General features: G+C 37.8%; 1 protein-coding gene across 6 annotated transcripts in view; it reads left to right on the top strand.

Moving 5' to 3' along the window:
• The window catches only part of LOC124359773 (paired box protein Pax-5), a 181,550-nt gene that overhangs the window by 25,451 nt on the left and 142,457 nt on the right, over positions 1 to 13,642 (top strand). For 4 of the 6 annotated variants that reach the window (XM_046812789.1, XM_046812794.1, XM_046812787.1 and 1 more), the window contains exon 3: positions 4,884 to 4,916. In XM_046812789.1, coding sequence (XP_046668745.1) covers positions 4,884 to 4,916 — 33 coding nt within the window. The remainder of the gene's footprint in view (positions 1 to 4,883; positions 4,917 to 13,642) is intronic. The other 2 variants (XM_046812790.1, XM_046812788.1) reach the window with 1 other exon arrangement.

The raw sequence follows: 13,642 nt of genomic DNA, 5'->3' as shown, positions 1-13,642 counted from the left end.
TAGCTCTGTTACAGTATTAGTAATTAGGGATTCCAGCTGGGCCCATGTAGTTCTCTCTCTCTCTCTCTCTCTCTCTCTCTCTCTCTCTCTCTCTCTCTCTCTCTCTCTCTCTCTCTCTCTCTCTCTCTCTCTCTCTCTCTCTCTCACACACACACACACACACACACACACACACACACACACACACACACACACACACACACGTGAAGGGGATCAGGGACCGGCCGTATTTCCGACCTGTGAGTCACCGAGTGCACTTCCTCAATCAAATCCAGATCTTTTATATTCTATTTTATACACTGAAATTCCTAAAAAGTGTTACTGCTAAATCTTGGGTCTTAGATATTATAACCTGATCAGTGACGCTAGGACGTAAAACGGTAGTTATGTGCAAAACCTTTCCTGACCCTACATCCGCAATCGTTCTCAAAAGGTCCTACGGACAGCCTGGCAAACAGGTAGGTGAGGAAATATGCAAACATCGAAAGATAAACTCTGCAAATTACTAAAATAAGTTCAAATTCACGAAAAAAGGGGTATATCCCGCCCGCTTTCACAGTTTTTGGGTTGTTCACGATTAAAATGTGGTGAAGAGAAGGTTTATATACCTGACCGCATGTTTTATGACAGAGGTTTCGGCGCTATTGAGTTCCGTGCCCGTTCCCGGACTAGGGTCGTGTTTACTAGATGTTCGCGGACCGCTTACAACACATAAACCAGAGATCGCCGCGCCGCGCCGACTCAGGGACTGACATTCTGTGGCGCTTTACTTTGGCGAGCTGCTCGGATATTAATGAGCTTTGCATGAGTCACACGCTCGTCAAAAACCTGCTCGTCGACTCTTCTTCTCATCCTTCCGACTTCCCCGTTCATCAGTTTGATTTACTCTGTAGTCAATGTTTGTAATTATTGTTAGGGTGGCAATTTATTTTTAAATGATCAAGTCAACGAACTTTAAGGAGTAAATTTTCTTATGATTTGATTATTTTTTTTAAACGGCAATCTATCTCTTATTAGTATTACTTCAAATAGTGGTAAAAATTTGTATGAACATTAATATACTCTGAAGGAGAATTCTTAGTTCTTACACTTGAATATTCAGAATCACACCGAGCGAGGCATTAATCTCGCCAACATTTATATTCTTGAAATATTTCAGCTTTGCCGAGGAAAGCTATCGGCCTACCATCTCAACCGAAACTGTTCGGTGTCGATTCAGTCGAACATCGATCGCAAAAAACATCGACTGTCACTTGACTGAATTGCAATGTAAAATAGACAACACGCCCTAGGAATGACAAAGTTAAACCAATGGCATCACATACTTTAAGCAGTTGGTCCCAAGTTCAAGTGATAGAGAGAGCTTCTTAGCCCTAACTTTGCCTGGTAAAATAAGACATCCTTTAACTTTGACTTTGACCTTAATTATACATCTTCAAGGGCATGATTAAAATATGTCCCAAAATTATTTCTTGGAAAAATCAAAAGCAACTTTCAGCGGTATCATAAAAGACTGTGACTCAAACTTCGTTTAGAAATGCTAAATAATAGAGAGTGAACAGATTGCACCACCTGAACCGTAATTAACAACCCCTGAAGAACCGCACACTGCAGACAAGTGAAGTGAGCAGGACGTGGCCGTCCGAGTCGGTGCCGTACGGTGCGGGAGGAAGCTGCTGATACAATGGGGATGTAAATGAACGCTAGGAGATGAACTGATGAAGTGGAGTCAGGCCGCGGTATGCAGATGGCACGCTGCTGCTATGACGGAAGCCTGCGATGGTATCAGTCACGGAGCCGATGACACCGCGTGACACGCCTACACGCCAGGCCGTGGCCGCGAGTTGGCGGTGCGGCTTACAATCGGAAAATGGCTGAGCTTTTGTGTAAAATCTCAATCTTTCTAGTGAAAATTCAATACCCAAGTATTCTTAATACTGCAGGTAATATGAGAAGTGTAGACAGTCATATATGTAAAGCAGGAATATCATTAAAATTTTAAATATTTGGAATTAAAGTTATTAAGATAAGCGTGAAAAGAAGAACAGAAAATATCGTACTAGTGATTCGAATAATGATGCAAAATTAAATCATCGCAACTTCTAAATTTTCCGAGTAACAGTAGCGACTTCCGCGCACAACGAACATCCATGCAGTATTGTTTCTGTGATCATTTAATTTCCGTTTATCCTTTTTTATATTTTATGTTCTTAGTGTGTTTTATTTAAGCGCATTCTAATATTTAATAAATGAATTGTAGTTAATTATACAACATAATTCTTAAAATACTGTATCTTATTTAAATTTATGTATACACTGTCACATATTAATTTGTTTGTGTCGGTTTTATTATTTTATATAACATATTTTATATTGTTATATTATTTTTTACTTACCTATATTGGAACTGGACAAAGGCACAGGCTGTCAATGTTCATACTCTTTAATGTACAAACTGTTAGAAAAGAGATTTTTCCAGTTTTGAGTTTCATAACTTGAAAAAATAAATCTATGCATTCAAAACTGTACATTTATAAAATGTACTTGATTTATATCGAGTAAGGTTTTAACATTACGTTTGAGTAGATCTCAAATTATTTTGTGTCTTATTCTTTTAAAATATGATCAAAAATGTTAATTAAGGGCTCATTTTTAGTAATCTATCGAGTTTTACATAAATAACATGATCAGATTTGGTAAAAATTCAATTCATCATACTATGATTCAGGTGATATTGGAGAAAATGTCATGCAATGAATGAATTTACGCTAATTGTAACAGGAAGGGCCAAATGATAACACAATGATGCTAGGGAGTAGAAACGATTGCAGATTACCAGTGTAGCATCGTTGTCACTAGAGAGAGAATCTCGCGGCGCGGCGTGGGCGCCCCTGTCTTAGGTTTGGCGGATGCCGACCACACTATCTGATGCTATGGGTGTCACGCCGTTGTGACAAGTGTGTGACAAGGGTACTGACATCTTGACTGTGGTCAGGATTAGATTTATTGTCTTCCAGGGAGGACGTTTTGAAACATAAGACTCTTACTTCTCCAAGCCTCTTCATTTTCTTAATTGCCTCATGTACTTAACTGTTGTTTAATTATAAAATAACTCATATATAAAATTACTAAAGTCCGATTTTTACCATTTACATTTCCATTAAATACAATTAACATTTAACATAACTAAACTAGAGTTCAATTTGTAAATCAGTAGTGGGGCGGAATAATTTGTATTATAATCTGGACATTGTAACTGGAAGTAGTTTAATTGCTTATATTTGTATCACTTGTAAATCCTTTGAAGAAGTCGACTCAGTCGTTATTGAGTTCTGATTATGTTTCAGATCACACATATATCAAAACATATAAAAAAATAAAATCTGAAATTTCAAGTTTAACACATAATATGCACTCTAATGATTAAGTAGATGAAAAATAAAATATTATAATAAATAATAACTGAATATAGCGAATATTTTACATTATTCTAGTGGGGCTAAAATAAACATGGCTTATGGTACGTCCGGCTCTTAACTCGTCTTAAGATTAGCAAATTAAAAAATAAATGCAAAACATAAAGAAATAAAATAAAGTAGTTGCTGTACGCAATGGTAGCAGATAGCGAAGGTCGGCTGACCTGGTGTGTCTGTGTTAGTACGAAAATAACTATTTATTGGATGTTAAAGTTGTTCAAAACTATTAAATTATCGTATTCAAATAGTCACCTGGATTCTTAAAAATATACTACGGTGCTTGAGACCATTTGATCTCTATTAGGTTGAAATGCAATACCAAATAACTCGCAGTGAAAGGTAAATAGCATGCAGTCCATCCATCTTCTGGCGGCGTGACTCCAGTTTTCCTTTTTAAGCCGCATAGGTTCCGACATCCTTCCTTATACAAAGACCACATGTAGATAGAACCAATGGTGTTGACATATAAGGGCACGCTGGAAAGGAATTAGCAATCTTGATTCGATTTAGCGTTGTGCTGATCTTAAAATGATTTACCAATTTTAATTCTTGGTGGATCTCAACTTATTGCAATGACTAGTAATGATATTTGTCGAACATTGCTTTACAAGTTTCTCCAATCGTGGCTTTTTTTAAATCATGTAAGTACATGTTACATTTTCCTGCTTTTATTTATGTTTTGAATGCCTTCAAATGAGTTTCCTGCTTGACCTGAGATCGTAGATGGTGACTAACCAAAGGTCCTATTAACTTACTAAGGCCAGAGCTTTCTCAGGACTCTTATACGCTATAGTTTGTCAACAAAAGATATATTTCATTCATTAAGGTATAATTTGTTGTAAAATTTATAAATATTAACACAATTTTCAAGTTGATTTACATATTCTTGATTACGAAATAGTTTAAAACAGAGCTTTTTTACAATATTCTTAGTTCTAGATAACTTGTTTTTCTATTTATAAACAAAATTTGTCTTGATTGGAATGTATAGGATATGAATCTATATGATACACTCACTAAACTCAATACTCGTGTTTTCAAGCTCTAGGTGAAACATATGTATATTTCTTTTATACTTATATACTTTTTATTAAAATACTTTTTTTACATTTTAATTACGTTATTTACTAATTTATTCACAACTGCAATAATATGTTTCATTAATCACTGCAATTAACTGATAATTTCCTAAGTAAATACTTAAATTTTGTATGTTTCGTGTACTTCGGCTCGAAAAAGTTTTATTGTTAACATTACCACTAATACTCTCATCTTTACGTCAGCAGTATACATCTGTAACTGATTACAAATTAACCCCATTGTTATACACACAGTGGAAAACGTATTTTATTCGTGGGTACAATTTCTGAAAAACACGTGTCTTGATAAAGTTTGTTTTGTTTTCAGAAGATGGCGGGGGCCATGGACTTAGTCAAGAAGGTAAGTTTATATGCACGCCTGTTTTTTGTTTTACTCCAATATTATCGCTACTGTAAGGAAATTTTGTATTAATGTAAAACAATTTTTAGTGCATACGGTGCTACATGGTATTTCTGGATGTATTTCTCAGTAATCTTTGGTCAATTATTATACCGGGACAACAACATTTTTCTAATATACATTATTACACATTTTGTATTCAGGAAGGCTTTCTGTTTAAAAGTATTACTACTTGACTTACGTGTAAGTGATTACTGTTCTTCAATCCGCAATACTCGATTTTAAAGACGTGTTGTGTGTGCTTCACTGGATTGCACAGTTTACTCTGTTTGCACGTATTCTGCATTTATCACATGCTTATCACGTAACTGTGCTAGAAGATAACGAACCATCTCGGGTTCCGCCCAGAACAGGGGTCAACGCGAGTAATTGTCCAACGGCACCCGAGTCCTGAGGAGCGCGGCCTGGACCGATTTGGCGGAGATCAGATCTGCCGATGATTGCCAGTTACACAACGAGCGGCCGGTGTGGCGTCGATCAGTTGCCCAACATATCGAAACATATCGATAAACACCTCATGAAATCGATTAGAGCCGCGGGGTCGTCGTCGTGATCGATACCCGAGGCCCCATCACGCGCAAACAGTTCACTCTTGTATGGATTAGCTTTTAAGTAGTACATAAATCGTCAGTGGTTAGCGGCTATACGTTCTGGGAAGAGGGGGGAGGGGGGTCGTGAGGCACCGCAGTCGAATCGTGACTTTGTTGGTCAAAATAATAATAATAAAAACTCCGCAGGTTGTTGCTTTAGCACCCGCTCCGGCTGACTTCAGCGAGTCGATCTATCGTTTCAGATGTAATTAAAGACATTAAGATACAAGAAATACGAACTTTCAAACTCCATTAATTTTTTATATAGGCAACGTTTATAAAGTTATTGCTACGGCATCTCTCTGTACTTAACCTGGATTACACGAGATTGCCTGCTAAATAATCAGAACGTTATTTAGAACAACTGTACGAATGTGTCGCTCATTAAAGTGGCGCAATCGAGTTCTGTTTAGAGTGACTTTTAAAATTGTTTGAATAATCGTTTTTATTCCTCCATATACGTTTAAAGTAGAAAATGTATGAAATAATGCAGTCAGATAAAAAAAAGAACTGCTGAAGATAAAAATGTCAATTTTTAATATTATATAAATAACGTATAGTTTGAGGGAATAACTTGTTTTCTTAAATAGTTGTTGACTTAGGCAAACTTAATTTTAATCAAATACAATTTAAAAAAATGTGTTCTGTAATTGACGTTCTGAAGAGACTTTTCTGAAGTACCTTCAAATAAACTTTTACAATTTAACGCAATAAGGTACGCACGGAAGAGTCACACGGGAATTTGGGAATTGTTCTTGTTATAGACAGAAGCTTACATTAGAGATTCAAGCTTTCATGACTTGATCTATCTAAAATCCTTTATATCAATAAAATTTACAATCATATATCGCTATTTAAAAAAACTATCTTTCCAGTACAACAGTATTATAGTAACTCGCTTGGTAACTAAAACTTACATTTATACAGAAAACGTAGGTAGTTTAATTGTACAGTACTGCAGTATTGTAGTTACAAGTTAATGCTTTAACAATTTATTATTGATGAAAATTAAAACGTAATTAAAGTAATAGATGCTAATGTACTGTACGTTGTAAAGACTATTGAGAGCTGACTTTCATCTACAACTCACAAACGTACACGGCATATTAGTAAAAGGTCCGTTAATTTTTACTAACGGCTTTCTTTAAAATACAATCTCATAGTAGTTTCAGGCGTTGAAGAAACCCTTAATATATCAAAGCCACTGATTTGCTCTCCACTAATCTCGGTAAGATATACGGACGCAACTGCTGTAATTCGATATAGCCAACAAATTGCTCAATTAATACCGACAGTTTAAAGAAAGCACGTATAGATACGTTCCCAGTGAGGGTGCTGGACCCTAGCGTGATCTGTCAGCACTATTCGAATTATCCGCAGAAACCACGGAAACCAATCAGTAGTGATAAGTGGTGGACAGCACTTCACACTCGATAAAAATATAATCCCCGTTCTATAAATAATGTTGGCCGGCGTAATTAAAAGTACGGTGCGCGTGTGGGCATGTGAGGTGAGCGCTGCGCCTGCGTCTGTCTAGCTAATTCACTTACGGCGATGCGCGATAGCGCACACTACTGTACACAATCACCTGTTTGTAGTTATTGTTCCGTGGAGACGCCTCCAGCTGATTATTTCATTGTTTCTGCATCTCTCCAGTTAAAGACTTCTTCAGAAGCTTATATGGGTCGTCATTAGTTCTAATACCTTCGCGTCGCTGGCTATTGGAATGTTTGTAGGCACTGTGTTTTAATTAGCCGCTAATGGGGCCAAGCTTTTCCGTGCCGAATCACGCGTGAAGAGGAGAACGTTTCATTACAGCTGTTATTATAAAATAGTAAATTTTCAGTTTTACGATTCCTTCCACATGGCCACCCCGAGTAATGAATGCTACTATATAGAGAGACAGTTCAGTTCCTTCGTTGAACTGGGTAACATAATCTAATCTGCTACTTTTCCACAAGTGTCTTACAATAATTTTACGTATAACCATGGTATCAACCCGTCATAAAACCATCATTTTGTGTTTTAATTCTTCATCAAAATAGTAGACCGAGAGCCTGGCAGCGTCGTCGTGTCGTGACGATGGAATCAATCAAGCATCTTGGAATAATTACGAGCATGAAAAAAGTACATCTATGATTTGCAATCATGCTTTTAATATGATATTCTCCGTAGTTATAATTATGAACCATAAAACCGTGTTGGAATATTTAGTATTACAGCTGGCATAATAACTAAAACTTCAATGGCAGAAATTGAACTCCTTATCACGATACATCTGGCCTAGCAGTATGCAGTGTGATGTAACACACTAATTAAAATATCACATCTAGTCATCTTACGTTATCGCCATATTATTATTATTTATAATCAGTTATCTCCCAGCTAAAAAGCGCTGATCTCATCAGGGCTCCCAACTTAAGGCGACTTGCCATAGTCGCTTTCGCGGGTTTTATTTCGACTGCAGAACAGAAAAAGCGGCTGTTAAAAGGTCAATGTAATTAATTATAAGTGTACTTGTTAAACGTTTTATTTTTATTTTTAAAGTTAACAGGTGAAAATCATCACCTCCCATAGAATGCAGCCCATTCGTTATTTTATTTCACGAGTTATTAATTAATTGTAATTTTCTTCAAAACTATTTAATGAGAAAGACGCTTGAACTGACATTTTGGATCATCATCGTTTAAATGTTACAACCGAGAAACGTTTCTAGATTAAAATCATAATAAATGAAGGCAATTATCTATCTAATCCTCTTATCTAGTCAGAGGCAGCTTGTAATATATCCATATGTACTTATATAGAAAGTTACCAAATCATAAAGACACTAAAACCTGAAACCCAATCAAAACGTATTGGTAGGTTACGATCGGTGTGCTTATTTCCCCTTGACCAGATTTTACAACGAGGGTGACCACAGTAGCCATCACTTTTGTTTGAGAATTCCTGAAATCTTGTACGAAACAAAAGTAATAAGCAATTTGTTAGAATAAACGGCTGGTACTTAAGTCACTACTATTACCGGTATCGTTGGACCACAGATGAGGTGACTGGCTAGACCATAACCTATCCAGAAGTGATATAGGCTGCCCTAGAAGAAGGGAGAAAAGTGGGCGATAAATAATTGTGTAGCAAGGCAAGGCACCGGTGAGGTAAAGAACTACCGGTCGACGGTAATGGGGAGTAGAGCGCCTGTAGAGCTGTGCACGACCGTCAGACACACACGCGGAACTGCTGCTGCTGCTGCTGAATCTTTCACCTGGTCAGATATGGATCCGTCATGCACTGTAACATTGTCGATACCAGCCCGAAAACGGGTTGAAGCACCGAATTCCGCACAGTTTTAACAAAACCATACCGATCTTACTCACACACAACTGAACAAGTTTGTTTCTCTATATTTACTCATAGTTGACAAATGCAGTCCCGTTAAACATTTTCCTGACCATTATATTTGAAAGTTACCATAAAACAATAGGAGCAATCCATCACGTGGCGTGATTATATTTAAATTATAGAATTTCCACACAGCTATTTGTTTAATATAGCTATATTATTTTCGTGGTACCAAACCCACATTGTAACATTATATAACTATAATTATTTAATGTTCAATGGCTGAACTACTTTTAATTACACCTTATTTCTTAAGGTATTTACTTAAATGATCAATTAATTAAAAGGCAGGAATAAGCCGCCACGTGTTGTGTAACAGGCATCGCTGAAGTTTCGTGTAAAACTTCAAGTCTGTAACTGATTTCATTATGCTACACGTGTTACTATGTTAAGATGTCATAAGATTATACTCAGTTTGTTCACAAATTTATTCTTATTCTGTGATTTTCTCGTTTCATTTTGGTTACCTATAAGAATAATTTAAAAATATTCACTAACAATCAGCCCAATGCCATGGAGAGACATGCACCATAATCGATTTTAATGTTACTTTCAAAAAAATTAAGTTTCATGCAAAATTTCAGGTCTACAGGTCAGTTCGTTCTCGACATAACGTGCCGATAGACAGCCAGACAGAAATACATTGTTCAGTTCCTCAAGTGATAGATTTCGCTAATGCCCAGTCATCAGAATAATAATGCGTAGTTTTTTTTTTTTTTAATTACGGTGTATTAATGAAAGAACCGTATTTTGTTTTATTAGTTCAAATATACTTAAATAATTCACAAATTGTTATTTAAGTACTATTAACCACAAAATAACAAAAGAGATATGATATTATCCGTGTAAAATTTATAATCTTTTAGTAAAAAAATCAGTAAGAATGAATAACGAATGATCGAATAAACTCGCTGCGTGATTACTGGTAATTTCAATTGCCCTTCACTTGTTTACTTCTACAGTGTACATCACAGACACAAGATCTCCGCCAGTACCGGCCTAGGGGCCTCGCCCTCGCCCCAGTTGTGTATCGCGACTCTCCAGTTCACGCCGGCTCGAGTCAGTATCTGATGGTATGTACCCTTGTTTAAATTATAGCGAGATGCAGCGGCGGGGTGCTCACGCTGTACCGAGTGTTCAGACGACCGCGGCCTCAGCCCGCACGATCTCTTCTCCGTCCACCAGTCCCCAGTCTTAAACCGTTACAATTGTCTTCAAACTATGTTTGAACCATCCATGTAACAACAGTTGATGTATTGAAGTATCAATGAAACCTCTATAATGCATAATATCGTAGTTCATTATTATCAGCTATCTCTCACTGGATATTATTAGGTAGTTCTATTGCAGTAAGGAATTGCAGATATCCAAATCCACTTTGTAAGATTAAGTCAGCCGCGATAAGGAAATTCATTTTAAGTTAGTAAACAATCTTACTCGTATTTGTGTACAAGATAAAAAAAGTACGCAATGGGAAACATGATTGTCGTCGAATAGAAAAGCAACAAATAGCCTAACATCGGGCGATATTAAAAACTCAACCAGCTGGAATACCTTGCTGCAATTTCAATAGCCAATAAATATTTATTGCTATATAAGCTGATATACTTGTCGATGATGTTATTCGCTTAGCTTATGAACAACTTTTATCTCACGTTGGTGTCAAAGTGATCAACAGACACCCAGAGTGCATCAAAGAAACGTTCCAATACTCGATTAAGGGATCTTTTAGTGTCAAATGCGTTTTATTCCGTTGACGAGTTCATGGCAAATCATTGAGGAATAAAGCTGTTATAGTTGGAATAAAGAGTGGTGCAAAATGGATGTTCTATACTTAATACACATATACATAATTCTATTAATATAAGTTATATTACTGACGCATGGAATACAATTTTTGTGGTAATGCGATAAGGAAAATTTTAATTTTAATTTGAGGTTAGCGTGAATATGTTTTTTAACAGCTTATCAACCTTCTCTAATCACTATATTATTCAGTTTTTACAAATCCTCTCTAATTGGTATCCAATGGTCGTTCTCTCAACGTTGATGAGGTTGAAGGAACAAATTTTAATACATCAGGATATAATTCATATACTGTACTTTAACGAAATAGAGTACAGTATTGTATTATACTGTATAAAATTCCGCTAGGACTTTACAGTAGGTATTACCGAGTTATTGCACTGCTCAGATGATTGTAAGATCAAAACATTGTAAAACCCAATAACTTCTACTAAATTTTGAAAATATGGCTTTTCCCACCAAAAAAAATTGCACTCTTTTAGTGCAATCTTTGAAAAATACTCTCAAGTGTGCTAAGTATGGTGGGTTACGCATTGGTATTTTATTGTAGCCCAATAAGTTACATGTACATTCTCTCGGGATAACTGAATCTACGGCAACCTGTGGCATTGACACGGTGACAGTAGACAGCACGCCCGCACGCACGCCACACGCACACGCGCACATTTCACTCTCCATTTCCTGCCGCACCTGCCGCCACCCACCCGTCTATCGCCTGTCTCTCCGTCCCTGTCTGTCGCAACGATCCTCTCCTGTCCCGATGGGGAAGATCGTGCCGCATGGAAATCTCTGTCATTTTTCTGCTTATCTGATGGATTGGTCGAGGCGGCTGTCATAAATCAGGGCGTTACGTGAGGAGCAAAACATGATCCGTTGTGTAACCAGGGGTGGGGAGGGGGGCACGATGCTAAAATAATTGCAAAAATAGTGACTCCAGTCGGGAACAATGGGTGGCGCAACTTAGCTACTGTCCGGTCCAGCGCGAGGAGATCGGTGCTGACTAGTTGTTCTCGCCATGGGTGGCATTCGCGTTAGTATTTAAGTATCATTAAAGTTTATCGAATTTGGGGGATAACTTTCTTAACATTTCACGATGAAAGCTACATTTACTTCGTCTACTAAATGAGTTATTATATGGGGGTTACCAGGAATTGTCTTTACATCTGTCTCTACAAAATTATCAGTCAGCTTACACAGCAAATATAATAGACGATAGTGAACAAATGTTTTCATTGCCATAACAGATATCGCGTGGTATTAATGAAGATTCGAAGTTATGTTGATCCATATAATTATGACATTAAAAATGGGTTTTGGTCTTGGAGTGCAAATAGGCAACGTATTTCCTTCAAGGTAGGAACGAAATCGACGAAATGGCGGCAACATAATACGCGGTGACCGAAGGCCACGGGGAGGAAGCACGGTGGGGAAACAAATTCGCTCCGTGAGCGACGCTCGACGCTGGCAAGCGGGCAGGCGGCTGGCGCAATCGCGGCCGAAAATTCTGTGTCATCCGAGCGATCGGGCCAATTAATCATCGAGGGGACAGTGAAAGGCGTTTCCCGTGGGAAGTGGTTACATCTTCCCGACTGGCCAGTGCTCGGCCGCACTCACTCCAACTTGCAAAACCCCATTGCGAAACCTAATTGTATTTGTCACTATCGGATTTAATTCCCGATCGTTATCGGGCCGTAAGTTATCAGCCGGGTAGCGAAAACTATTATTGTGGTGGAAAGGGAAGAAAAACGTGGCGGCTGGGATGCCGAAAGGTATTATTTATCTCTCGGTTTCACTGTCCATTGTGGAACGTTCCTCCAACAATTGATAAATAGACACGACCCGCCCATTACTCCGGCCACGAAGAGCATGCGCAGAGCGCTGGTAGCGCAGGACTTTGCGCCATACACATTGTTGAAACCTTCGCCCTTAATTATGATGTCCCGCCTTCGGTCCTCACCATTGCCACTTGCTGCCAAATTTACGTCTGTTAGTAAACTTGTCAGATCACACGATTGATTAGGCTTCCTAAATAAATGTTTATATAGGTGAGCCATACAAATGACGGTGAGCCATTTTCAAGCGTTATTAGTAGTTTTTATACCTGTGATTAAACATACTTGTTTCTCGATCACTAAGTCAAAAACATTCTATTTAATGACAATTATATTCACGTGAAATTAGCGTTAACCGCAAAAGTAAATAATATTTACAATACCATTTTATAGGAATTAATACTATTTTAAAATGTTCAAAATGTTGTAATGTTTTTTCTGTATAATGTGGTGTAAAATAAACGTTAAATTGACTCCATTTAAATTTCAGTGTGCAATTATTCCTCATGAAGTAAATTCGATATACTTATAATGTGAGAGCGTTCAAATATTCATGTAATCTACTCCTTGGCCAGTATAGTTGTATAAAATTGTAATGATAGTACCGTGGAACTACAACGCTCTCCGTCATGAAAGTTCTAAGTTTTCTCATAATGGGGCGACAGCAATACCTAAGTACTAGAAGTATTGCACTCCGATGGTTAAATTTAGACAGGTCGGCTGACAGTGAATCATATATCTCCAACTAGCCCGGTGACTACTAACGCGTGCAGACAAAGATCGCAGCTCTAACCCCGGTTACGTGGGAATGGCACAGAGTCCATTTAAACCGGCGGAAATGTAAAACGCCGGACAAAGGGTTTTAAATTCGAAAAGTACGTTGGAAGAGCGGAGTAATTACTTAATGCGAGGGCTTGAGAAGTCTAGGAAGGAGAAGGAGCGTCAGCTGCGAACAGAGCAACGGTCGAGCCACATGGCGGTGCGGCGCGGTGGCTGGCAAGGAATGTCATCGTAAGGTGCAACCAATTAACAACTCTGG

The sequence above is a fragment of the Homalodisca vitripennis genome, chromosome 4 (assembly GCF_021130785.1).
Source record: "Homalodisca vitripennis isolate AUS2020 chromosome 4, UT_GWSS_2.1, whole genome shotgun sequence".
NCBI lineage: Eukaryota > Metazoa > Arthropoda > Insecta > Hemiptera > Cicadellidae > Homalodisca > Homalodisca vitripennis.
Note: the sequence above shows the minus strand (reverse complement) of the source record. Positions and strands in the feature narration are given on the sequence as shown.